The sequence below is a fragment of the Gossypium hirsutum genome, chromosome D09, assembly GCF_007990345.1.
Source record: "Gossypium hirsutum isolate 1008001.06 chromosome D09, Gossypium_hirsutum_v2.1, whole genome shotgun sequence".
NCBI lineage: Eukaryota > Viridiplantae > Streptophyta > Magnoliopsida > Malvales > Malvaceae > Gossypium > Gossypium hirsutum.
Genome location: NC_053445.1, coordinates 43,319,215 through 43,331,181, shown reverse-complemented (window position 1 = coordinate 43,331,181; position 11,967 = coordinate 43,319,215). Strand labels below are relative to the sequence as shown.

The window sequence follows — 11,967 nt, the reverse complement described above, 5'->3', positions numbered from 1 at the left end:
AATTTGGTTTAATTTTCATAAATTATTAATATAATTATTGATAAAAAATTATTTTATATTTTGTATTGCATACACAAATAATTATATTTATTTTATATAAAAATAGTTTAATGCATTTATTTCTTTTAAATATATATAATTGAGTAAAACCAAAATTTGAAAAAAAAAATTAAGAAACATTTGTTGTTAAAAAAATTTTTCCATTTGGTCATAGGTTCGGTACTAAAGTTGACGTGAAATTTAAAAAACGTTGAACGTTAGTTGGCACGGACAGGACACAGCATTTATACCAAAACCAAAGCAAAAGCCTCACTACACTTCCCATGCCGCGCGGACCCAACTCAACCGTAAAATCCCTTCTTCCAGTAAGCCAAAATTCGTTCCCCCTCTGCAATTTCTCTTCTTCTCTTCCTCGAGGGTTTCTTCCCTCCCTAGAATAATAATAATAATAATAATAATAATAATAGAAAAACAAGATCTCTTCCATTTTTCACGATGTGGCGCTTGCTTTGGCGATCCATCGATCGCTTCTCTCTTCAACATTTCAAGTAATTCCTCTATCCCTCTCAAATCTTTTATTATGCTTACACAAATTCAAACTCTAATTAAGTGTATTCCATTAAATTACGATGTGGTGCTGATTTTTCTTCTTTTGAATTTTGTTAATGTTTCTCATAATTGTGATTATTTTAATTAGGTTTCAGCAGTTACTTTTTCCTCACATTATCTTATCGATTCGTCATCAATTGTCATTGCGATGATTATTATTTTAACGATTTTTGTAAAAAAATTCTTGTTCGTGGATATAGATCTGTAATTACCGAATTGCGGCAGATCAAAGTTGTCAATGAGCAGAACAGGGTAACTTTTTTTACTTTTAAAGAATTTTATGGTAGTGCTATTTCAGAGTGTTATTCTATGTATATTGTGGCGGTGAAGGTTGAAAACTCCATGAGTAGGTTCATATGTTCTCCACGTATCTGTTTAATTATAAACAAGGACGTCAAATTTCAACTGATTAAGTTTGGATATATAGTTAAATGGGCAAGTGACTATTGAACCCGCTTGTGGAGTTTTTGAATTCTGGTGTCTTGGATAATATTCATAATGATTAATATATGAACTTCTTCCCAAAATAGCCCTCTTTGTTCTTTCTCTTGTGCAGGATACAGTGGTAGATCTTCTACAAACGATTGTAGAGATAGTGACATATGGTGACAGACAAGATCCATTAATATTTGAGTATGCCTTACTCAGGAAACATCTTCTCTTGTAATGATTATGCCTCTCGGTATATTTGTGAAGAACTCTGAGTTCCATCAATTTGTTGTAGATGTTTCATGGAATACCAAGTTTTAGCAGAGTTTGTACGGGTACTAAAGATCAGTACAAGTTCAACAATTGAGGCTCCATTGCTTCAATATCTAAGCATAATGATCCAAAACATGGATAGTGAACATGCAATTTGTAAGATGCTTAGTGCCATAGATATGTATGTTAAAACATCTTGGTTGTTTTTCTCTGTCTTTCTGTTTGCATGTTTCCGGAAATGATATCAAATATAAATGTTGACATTCCATGTGTAGACAATTGCATTTAACTTTTCTGCCTATTTGTCTTGTCTCTGAAATTATTTCTCTCTTATGCCTGCTCTTGCAACTTTGGTGACGCATACAATTTTTTGATGCAGACTATTGTTTAAGCAATGACTATGTCAACAACATTGTAGCACATCCATATAACTTCAATGCAGGAGATCTTGCTCTTTATTATGTGTCTTTTTTAAGGTTGTGTTATTATTCTTTTTCCTTTATATTTCTGAAGCATAGCAATATAACTTTCATTTATTGAAATAGAATTTTCCACTGATTTCTTTTTCTTGCTGAAAATATCGCCTGACTTGATTATTAAAGATGGAAACAAAATATTATCTTCATGTTTTTCATATCTTATTTTTTTTTTCTGTTAAACCAGAGCAGTGAGTAGCAAAATAAGCAGAGATACACTTTGCCTTCTTGTTAAGGTTCATGGGGTAAGTTAAAGCTTTTCAACTAGAGTTCAATAGCTCATTTCTAAAGGACTTCATTTTAAGTTTTACTATGTCTGTGCTCGGTGGTTGATGTAACTTGGAATATTTTTATAATCTCTTTATCCATATAATTCATGCTTATAGAATGCTCAAACAATTGAATTTTTTGCTTAAACAAGAAACCTTGATGCGTTCAATGCTATATAATGGCATTGTTTAAGTGATGTCTTTAACCTTTATTCCCTTCTCTACCCTCAATTATATATTAGCCTGCTGCCTTTAATAGAGTTGTTGATGTTGACCATTTGCAAAGTGATATATTTTGCTCTTAGACAGAGCAGATGAAGAAAGAGGAATTTCTTCCTGTTGAAGCTTTTGTTAGGTCTATTGAATAGGCTTGTGCATTTTTAGGTTGTTCAATCAGAAAAAAGAAAATATAACTCATGGATTTTGGTTGAGCCTAGAGGCATGGTTGCCTTTCACTGTTTGAGAATCCTAAGTTCATCTTCACACCTACCTGAATTGCCTTTTATCATTAATGTTAAGATAGGGAGATTGTAGAATAGCCCAAAAGAAATACAAAATATGTTTGACAACTTTCTTATATATAGATGATAAAATGCGATCTATTGTGTGTTTTATGGGTGTATTTCATTTAGGTACCAATACTCTCTGAAGCTTCAGGTTAAAATTATTTAGCAGAATTTCTTTTATATATTTGCTTGTGCTTGTGTCTATTTCCTAACTAGCCAGGATATGTTGTCTTCACCTTCCTTGCATTTGCTTCTGTGAATGGAACACTCTTTCTTCTCTCTTTAATGTCTTCATTTTATTTTTTTTTAAAATATATATATTATTTTCAGTTTTTTAGCTGCGAGGCATTTTTTCCTAAACTTGCATGATTTATCTTCAATTTTCTATATTGGTTGTTAAATTAATTAACTCCTGTTGTTTCACCTTTTTTAACCCTTTGTAATTGCAGGATGTAGTGGTCTCATTTCCCATGTACACTGAAGCTCTTAAATTTGCTCAACATGAGGAAAAGATGATTCAAACAGCTATACGAGCATTAACTCTCAACATATACAATAGTACTAATCATCTGTTGTCTCCTTAAATGATGAAAGAGATTCATAACTTTTTGGTATCTTAAAATGGCTACTTTATTGAATTTCTGGTATCTTAAAAATTAAAATGTTTGCTTTATTGTTATCTTGGTTTATGCAGTCTGTGATGATAATGTCTATCAGTTTATAACAACTCCTCCAGCCTCAATTTACTTCTCAGACTTGGTTTCTAGTTTAAGGAAGCAATGTCTACAACTAGATGCCCTTGTCAATTCCTCAGAGTATGTTCCCTTCAATTTGTTAGAGAATTGTTTCATAATTAATTCTCTTGTTAATTTTTAAAGCCTTAACTTTAAAGGCAAAATCTACAATGGGCAGGGATAAATGCACTCATCAAAGGAACAAGGACATATTTCTGAAAACTGATAAAATTGTAGACGATCTTTTCTACTTCAAGGACATGCTTTCTGTTGGCGAATCTCGTTTAAGTAGAGTTGTCACCCAAAACCTTCTGAGTTTACTTATACTCCCCTTGTTGCTTCCACTACTGAAGTTAGGAGAGAATAAAGTAAGTTTATGATTCTTTTTGTTCTTGGTTTTGTACTTCTAATTCTAAAGAAATTTACAAATGCTTTAAAAGAATAGAGGTATCTAGTGTGTGACAATTAAATTTCTGATAGATCTGCTTCTTGCTTATTTACATGTTGGGGTTTGTATTTTTGGAATAATATCTTGAAAATCTTTCATGATCTCCAAATTCAAGCTGTCTGGTTCTTTTAGTTTCATGCTTTGATTTTCATTATTGGACCAATCGTTACTTTTTACTTTGTCATGTTTTAAACAGTCAGGCAGTGCTCTGCCATTATGAGCAGAATCCAGAGGGAAGGGGATGAGAATATTATTTTCCTTGGATGTTCTTAGATTTGGTCTTGGACTTATCTTCTTTCCTCTTGGTTTTTAAAATTCGTCCACCACCTGCAAATGAGGTAGAATGGTATTCAGGTGACCGTACTGTAGGCTTGGTTTTTGGTCCATACGCCATATTTAGCATTTCATCCTTTCCTCTGAAAGGAAAAAAAGATAGGAATACAAAGAAAACAATGGAAAGGATATGGGACGACACAAATTGGAACAAAGAAATAGAGAGGAAAAATACAGCTTCAAAGTAGAATTTTGTTGGTGGAATATATAATTGTATCTTTACACCTGTATGTCAGCTGTGTTAACGCTAGTGATATTTGAAATCTGTTATTCTGAGATTTCTTCACATGGAACATTCATTCATCAAATAATTTTCTGTTTCAGGGTAGCTACCACATCTCAGCAGTCACTTCTTTGTACATAGTTTCTCGCCTTCTTCAAGTTGTTGGTGGAAAACACTTGATAAATGGAGTGGCTGGTCTTCTTTTGTATCATTATATGGCATTATGTGAGAGAGATGCTATTGCTACAAATGGGGATACTGCTGGTAGCACAGGTGATGCAAGTCCTCTTCTCCACTCGTTGAATGATATAAACATCAAGGTATCTGGTCATGAGGCTGAAGGAGAAAAAGAAATCAATATAAACTATCTACTTCAACATTTAAATGTGCAAACATCCTCAAATTCTCATTTTGATGGCAGCCCTAGGGATGATAATGTGTGTATAGAGAGGTTGGTATTTTTCTATTCTGATGTCATATTTGATCTTGAGTTCTTGAAAGTGTCAATAAACTATTTTCAGTCTCATAAAGAAGGGGATATTGATAAATTCTTTCTTATGGTTTTATTTTCTTTCTTAAGAAGTAATGCAGAGATTAATGTGTAAGAAGTAATGCAGAGATTAATGTGTATACTTAGGTCTACTGGCAGTATTTTATTTCACCACTAAGCTGATTCCAACTAAAAATAAAATTTTATTTGTGTTACAACTTGGGGATGGCTTCACCAGTCTGGAGGCTTAGTTCATTCTCAAAAGAGTTAACCATTACTTGGTGGCATTAGATATGTTTTTATTCATTCGCTGCCTTAACATTTGACCATTACTTGGGAAATAGAAATCACAGACAACTATTTAGGCACTCTCATAACTGAAAATATATGGAAAGCAACTATATATGTGATGAATACGTAGGTGATGCAACAGTTCTTTTTATGGTTGCAAGATTGCAGTGAATTATAATTTGTATTGATTCTTTGAAATTATTGTTGGTGCAGGTTTGGGATATTTGCGTATTTGTTTTCAGACAATCATAGTATATCATTAGCATCTTTATTTCTATTGCTTACTCTTGCAGAAAACAAAGGTATCTTATATTTTTAATCCTTTCACTATATATATCACAGTATTCTTCTTTGGATATAAGACATAAATCCTTGCATCAATGTTTATTTTTTATTTCTTTCACTGCACCTTTTTTTTTTTTTAATTTTTAATTTTTACAAAAAGGGAATATTGTAATTTTGGCTTATCCTATAGATCTGGAGCATTTTCCAGCATCATTGCTTGGAATGAGTCAAAGTCAGGGCTTGATGGTAAGAATGGATCTCATATATGTCTGAAACTATATACTAGATCAAGCTTGTCTAATAATTATTTGGATGGATGACCACCTGTTCTTCCTTGAGCTATCATGTTATTCCTTTTTTCTTATTCTCATTGGTCTGAAGGGTATAAAAATTACTTTTCCTGATGAGAATTGCTGTTGCAGTACTAGAGGGATTGCATCAAGTTCTTGCTGTTGGGATTTCTATATTTAGTTGTTGTTTTGTAATTCCTATTTCCAAACAAAAAAATATATATATTATCAGTAGCTAAGTGGTATGTTAGCAATGTTCAACTCTGGAGTCGTCAAAAATTATACATTTATTGTCTTGGGGTGATTTTTTTTTCTTTTCCTATGCATGTCTCTCTTCCTTTTGGATGATATTTTATTTCTTATTTAACGCATAAATTATTTTGAGAATGGTTACTTTTTCAAGTATAGGGAATAAGAATTGTCTAGTTATGGTTAGTATCTTAAAATATGATGTCACTTAAAAGTTTTCGTCTTGGAAAATGATATTTTGCCGGTTTACTCTCTCAGAACAACTGTGAGTCAGCTTTTCTGAAAGTGGATGGAAGTATTCTTGTGAGACTTATGCCTCAGGTAGTGCATTAATTGGGTACTGTTACTTTTCTTCCACTCCTCACCCTTTTCTCTGCACTTTACATTCATTTGTTGATTGACATTTCCTGGATTTTGGTGCTTTCTTTCATGGTTGTCACCTTTCTATATTATATGACTTCTCTCTATTCTTTCCCTTCTTTTTAAAATAGATTTTGAAGACATTATTGAAGGTTTTAGCATGCCAACCACCGGTTTCCCCACCAATGCAGTGGCATACAGGGTGGTTTTTGAGAAAGGTACTTCAATGTCAAGGAAATAAGCTCACTGATGACAATATCCACCTATTCAATGTAAGCATCCTACTGATTTGCCATGCTTGCCATAAATTAATACTGCCAATGGAAGTATTGCTGCTTGCAACATTTTCATATTAGAACAAATTGGATGAGATTTTCTTGTTTATGCATGGTGAGATGTTGAAACCTTTACTTAGTTGTAGCCTGCTATTATTACAAAGTATAATCCATCTTTAGCAGGTTGGATTTCTCTAAAAATTTGTGATTATGTGAAAATTTTCTAAAGTTTTATATTTTCTAGTTATTGTCGACAGACTTCATATGAGCAGTCCCGTGAATGTCTTCAAAAGGAACTTGATGGATGCTGGTTTGATCATATCCCAGATACCATAGGAAATGAGTGGGGAAGCTGTAAAAAAGGTATCAATTACAGTGATCCAATTCATGTTTGTATTTCATCTTCTTAAACAAAAGGTGAAAATTTTGCAAGATATGGGTTTGGAGGGATGTGGTGAGTACACATCTTCTGCAAAATGGAATTAAAATTGATCTTATCTTTTGTAATTTCATACAGCTCTTGAACTACAATTCCATGTTAAGGATCCCTTATTTACGCTGGAGCTTGAAATCTGCCAGCAAGCAATTGATGGTATTGGGCCTTTCTCCCCTTCTCCTTACTTCTCATTTATTGATGCATGTGCAATTTGTGTGTTAACGCTTAATAGAAAGTTCTTCTCTCGTGATTCTTCGTAAAATTCTTACGCGTATTGCTTTATATCATTTATACATTGCAGGCAATTTTAACTCTTGCTTTGCTTGGGAGAGGATGGTTGATGCAGTGAAGGTTTTTTATAACTCCATAATTATAGTTTTGAATTAATTTGTATTTATTTAGTGGCTCATGCATTGTGTTCTCAGCCTTATTAGAGTTCCTAGCTATTGAGTTGGCTTTGTTGTCCACTGTGGACATATGCATACAATGTATCTAAAAAGGAAGTCGAGTTGGTGTTTGTGTTCAAAATGATGCTTACATACAAGAAACATAGAATAAGAATATGGTTTTGTGCTCGTGCAGGATTGAAATAATTATTCCTTTGAGTGTCTACATGACTGAACTATGAGTTTTTTTTCTAGCAGTTTGACTTTCAATTATACAGTTTTGTGCTTTGAGATATAATTTCTGTTGTTTTATGTATCTGAACATATTCCCTACAAGTTTGCCTTTTTAGCGCTCACTGTTGTTTTCCCATTAAAGATCTCACAGAACTTAATAAATGTAGGTTTTGATTCTCCATCTTCAACTCAAGGCACTTATTTTCATGGGATGTTTACTCGAAAAACCCTCACTAGAGTCACCAAGTGACAGTGATTTGGGTAAAACTTATAGCAGAGATATTTCATCTCCAAGCTTTGGGTCAGAGGTCTCTTTAGGTTGGATATTGAATCATGTTCCGTCTGCTATCCATGATATCTTCTATAACCATATATATCCTCATTCTCCCCTTTTATTTAACTTTTGTAGGATCAGGAATCCCTTGCAGGATTGCTTTCTCGTATGCTGGGGTCAGGGATATTTACCTAGTAGCAGTGGCCCGTGGAATTTCTGGAAAATTGATTCTTGCCGAGAAGCATCCATTCCGGAGTCAACGTGGTGTTGTGATTGCCATTGCTCCACTGGCAGGGTTAAGTGTGAGTCAGAATTTTGCTGATTTTCTTTTCCCCTTTTCCAATTAATGTGATTCTAATGAGGACAATTGAAGATTTGTTTCCTATGACCACTTACTTGGGCATGTTCTTTTCTAATCAAAATGACAAACATAATAAACAAATAAACATGTGTTTCTTGGGTAGCTTCTAAGATTTCCTAATACATCTCTTTACTGACTCCTTTCTAAGTTAGTGCTGTCCTGTATTTGATCTATTATTCATCATAAAGTTGGTGCACCTGAAAGGTTATGCTTCTTGCAAAAGAAAGACTAATATTGTTAGTGACCCAGTCAATCCTTATCCTTTCATATCGTTACCATAACAGATATATCTCGTCTTAAAAGGTCAATTGCTGGAAAATTATGAGTAGAGCTGAAGAGTGTTAACTGTAAAAGTTATCATTTAAATGAAGGAATGAGCTCTGGTGTATAGAGAGTGTCTCGTCATTTAATATGCTTCCTCTTCCTTCTTTTTTTCTCGATACCTTTCTATTAATACAATTTATTTTTTCAAGGTAAAACAAAATGCCTAGTAAAAATGAAAAATCATGGTCGAGACAGTTATAGTGCAAAGCCATTTGAATTTTTATGTACTTAGGAAGAATCTGTTTTATTATTAATAGATCATAGTGATTTGTAATGGACAGCTTCTGTGCCTTGTGTACTAATTGTGTTGTTTGAAATATGCAATTGATGAAAAGCTTTGATTTACTTAGAGACTTGAAGCTTGAATTAATTAATTGATTCTCTGATAAATTAGCAATGTTGTTTCTTTCCCTGTTCACTTGAAGCAGCCAAGGATAGATGAGGACCATCCAACATGGTTACATCTTCGGATAAGAGAATTCGAACCAAATTTTGTTAAAGCTAAAGGCAGCCAATCTAAGGTTTCCACTCCTCCTGCTGATGGGAGATGGACACTTGGTTTTCATAGTGCTAAGGCTTGTGAGACTGCTCGGTTATTGATTCTTGAGGAGACTTGTAAGCAGAGGTCCTCCGTTGAGAGCATGCTTGCTCCACTGCTTCGGGAAGATTATCTAGTAAATGTTTTGGATAGCCAAGGCGATTAAAGCTCCAGCCCTAGTTCTAGGTTTGCTTATTAACTAAAGAGAATGGATTTTCATTTTGCAGCGGTTTGGTTCACCAAAGAATTCTGTACAATTTTGCAAAGGAATAGGTGTTTACTATGGTGTTCTTTTTTTCCCCTTTTAAAATCTAATTCACGTAACTCTGTCAAGGGATCTTATTTTGTTCTTCAGGCATTATTCTGTTGTCAGTGTGTAAAAGAAGAATTTGTAGTTGACATGTTTTATGAAATATGTAGACATAAGTGAAAATGACATTGCGAATTTGAAAATTAGCTGCACCCATTTACTCTTTTGTTGTTTTCCTTGCCCTCTGAACACATACTTCATTATGAAATGAGAAACCCTTTCTTCTATCTTATCTCATGATTTTGATGTACTCAGGGGACGCATATATTCAAATCTTGCAGATTTGGTGTTGTAACTTATTGATTTGCAATCTTCTATTTTTGGTGTGGCTTACTGGCTTGTACGAAGCATCTCATGTAAAAGTCCATTTGCCGTCTTATCATATTCAGGAGTGCAGCTATGGAGCCCCTGCCTTCCTGTCTGAAGTTTTGCATGTGCACGGTGCGTCAACTTCTCTCTCCCCCTCTCTCTTCCCTTATCCTTGCACTGCATTCCAGCTCTGCATGAATAGTCAAAATTGGACTATGTGAAATCTTCTGTTCATATATCTAAATTCATCATTTATGAGAGAGTCTTAAATTTTGCATGGTTATTTGTATGAAGTTTACTTGAGAAATAAGTTTAAGACAATCACATATTCTACTTATTTAACCTATGTCTATCTCAATGATGTGTGTAACGCGTACACATTTATTTGATTATATGATTGATGTAAGTAATTATTTGGGCAACACACCATGGATGTAGAATATATGCACCGGGAGGGGATGCGGAATGTCATCCTCCATTGTACGAGATTTTCTTTTCATATGTTCATTTCAGGCAAAGACACAAATAAATTCCATATGCACATCAAGAAGCAGCAGGAATTTATTCCATTCATGCTCATTAGTGCAGAGAATAAAAAACTAAATAAAAGGATTAGGGGGGTATTTTGATGGAAATAAATGCAGTTACAAAAGTTAATTATTAATATATATATACCTAATAAGCAGATATGAGTGATTATAAAATAATGGGAACTTTTTAGAAAAGGAGTGTGGTACGTAATATCATCACCTTTTACATTAACAAGGCTGTCATGTCAAAATTAGAGTAACTTTTGTTAGCAATGTTAAAAACATTTAAAAAGTCTGGGCGGCCACCCAAAAAACACTATTTAGGAATTCCCTTTCTCTTTTAGAGGGTTCTGTTCCCTCTCTTGGATATTGCTTTCCTCCACATGGCCACCTATAGACCAAAAGATGCTCATTTGAAGCTTAAAAGCATAAAAATGAGCGTCCCTTTTTAGTAGATAATGCCATATTTTACTTTTAATATTTGCTTTTATGAGAGAGTGCTTTACTTTAAGCAAAAGAAGAAATGAAAATTATGTATATATTTATATATGTAATTAGGAGCTCCAATACAATGTGTTGGTTCCCTTGGGAAAAATTAAAGGATTTGAGAAGGAAAGAATAGAAAAGATAACATGCCCTCTTAACTTTCACTTTTGAGACCCATATCATCTCTTTTAGTCTTCCAAACAAAGATTAGAATGAAACAGTAGGGTTTGGCTTTTGTTGTATATTTATGATTAGCTTCTTTAAACAAAACTTTAACGGTTATAGGTAGCTAGCTGGGCCTGGGGTATGGCCTAAGAAACTGCATATATTCCCATCTCTCTTTCTTTCTAACACTCCTTTTCTAGCATTTCAGAATTGCTTTGCATTGCATTCAAATAATTTAGTGCCCCCCCTCCCCCCCTTTGTATGTCTTTTTAGGCCAACAAAGGTACAGACGAAGCTTTTTGACTGCAGAAAAATACTCACTGGGGAAAAGAATAAACAGTTGAGAGTTTTGGATTATTTGTTGTAAGCAATTCCTTGGGTCCTACTTCTCTCCTATTCCTTTCTCCACACCCCTCACATACTATTTGCAATTATGCAATTGCTTCATCAACATTTTTTTTCTTATGTCAACTTTTCATATTCATTTTTATCATAGGGTATCAATACTTCAAAATAAAATGAAGAGAAGATAAATATTGTATGTAATGTGACCGTCTCAGCAACATCGAGAATATTATGTAGTATTCAATAAGCTCTCTTGACATGTATCAAGATCCTTGAAGAACGGATATTCATGTCAATAAATGGTTACATCACTAAAACCAGATATGATGTTTTGCTTTGGATTTTAACCATTCTCCTACGGTTTCACAAAAAAAAAAAAACAGTTATCTCTATATGGTTTGAAAATATATTTATTTACCCCGAAATTTATTTACTAAGTAATTTTTTATTTATAAAAAAGATGCTTATATCCTTGTTTTTACTAACCATCTATTTTATACTTATTGTTATTCTTTCTTCATTTTTAATTACGAAATAAAATTACATTGAATTACTATAAAATTAAATTTTAATCTAGTTATATTTTAAGTAAAATTTAAAACTACATTTATTAATTTAATTGTATATATTATTAACTTTGAGATGAATTCATTAAATCATTTTTATTCAAAATAATCATTAAAATTTATAAGGTTTGATGGTAAAAAAATTATTAAAATAACAATAAAA

General features: G+C 33.2%; 1 protein-coding gene across 23 annotated transcripts; it reads left to right on the top strand.

The window, feature by feature from the left end:
- The first annotated feature begins 306 nt into the window (after positions 1-306).
- On the top strand, positions 307-11,560 carry LOC107891179 (protein TRANSPARENT TESTA 9). Of its 23 annotated transcripts, none has more exons than XR_005918182.1 (23): positions 307-548; positions 810-861; positions 1,166-1,242; positions 1,334-1,467; positions 1,691-1,787; positions 1,975-2,032; positions 3,012-3,120; positions 3,257-3,377; positions 3,475-3,664; positions 4,402-4,751; positions 5,295-5,383; positions 5,557-5,612; positions 6,164-6,226; positions 6,397-6,537; positions 6,798-6,903; positions 7,058-7,132; positions 7,278-7,327; positions 7,764-7,914; positions 8,006-8,172; positions 8,981-9,279; positions 9,659-9,844; positions 11,167-11,256; positions 11,390-11,560. XR_005918182.1 is itself a non-coding variant. In XM_016815879.2 (21 exons), exons 1-20 carry the CDS (start codon positions 496-498, stop codon positions 9,257-9,259), a joined length of 2,418 nt encoding a protein of 805 aa, XP_016671368.2. In that variant the 5' UTR covers positions 307-495; the 3' UTR covers positions 9,260-9,279; positions 9,793-10,195. The 23 variants fall into 23 exon arrangements, 17 of the variants coding, with proteins under 17 accessions (XP_016671368.2, XP_016671367.2, XP_016671366.2 ...); XR_005918184.1 differs by having other exon boundaries at positions 308-548; positions 8,984-9,279; XR_001682137.2 differs by having other exon boundaries at positions 9,793-9,844; positions 11,167-11,560.
- The last annotated feature ends 407 nt before the right edge of the window (positions 11,561-11,967 follow it).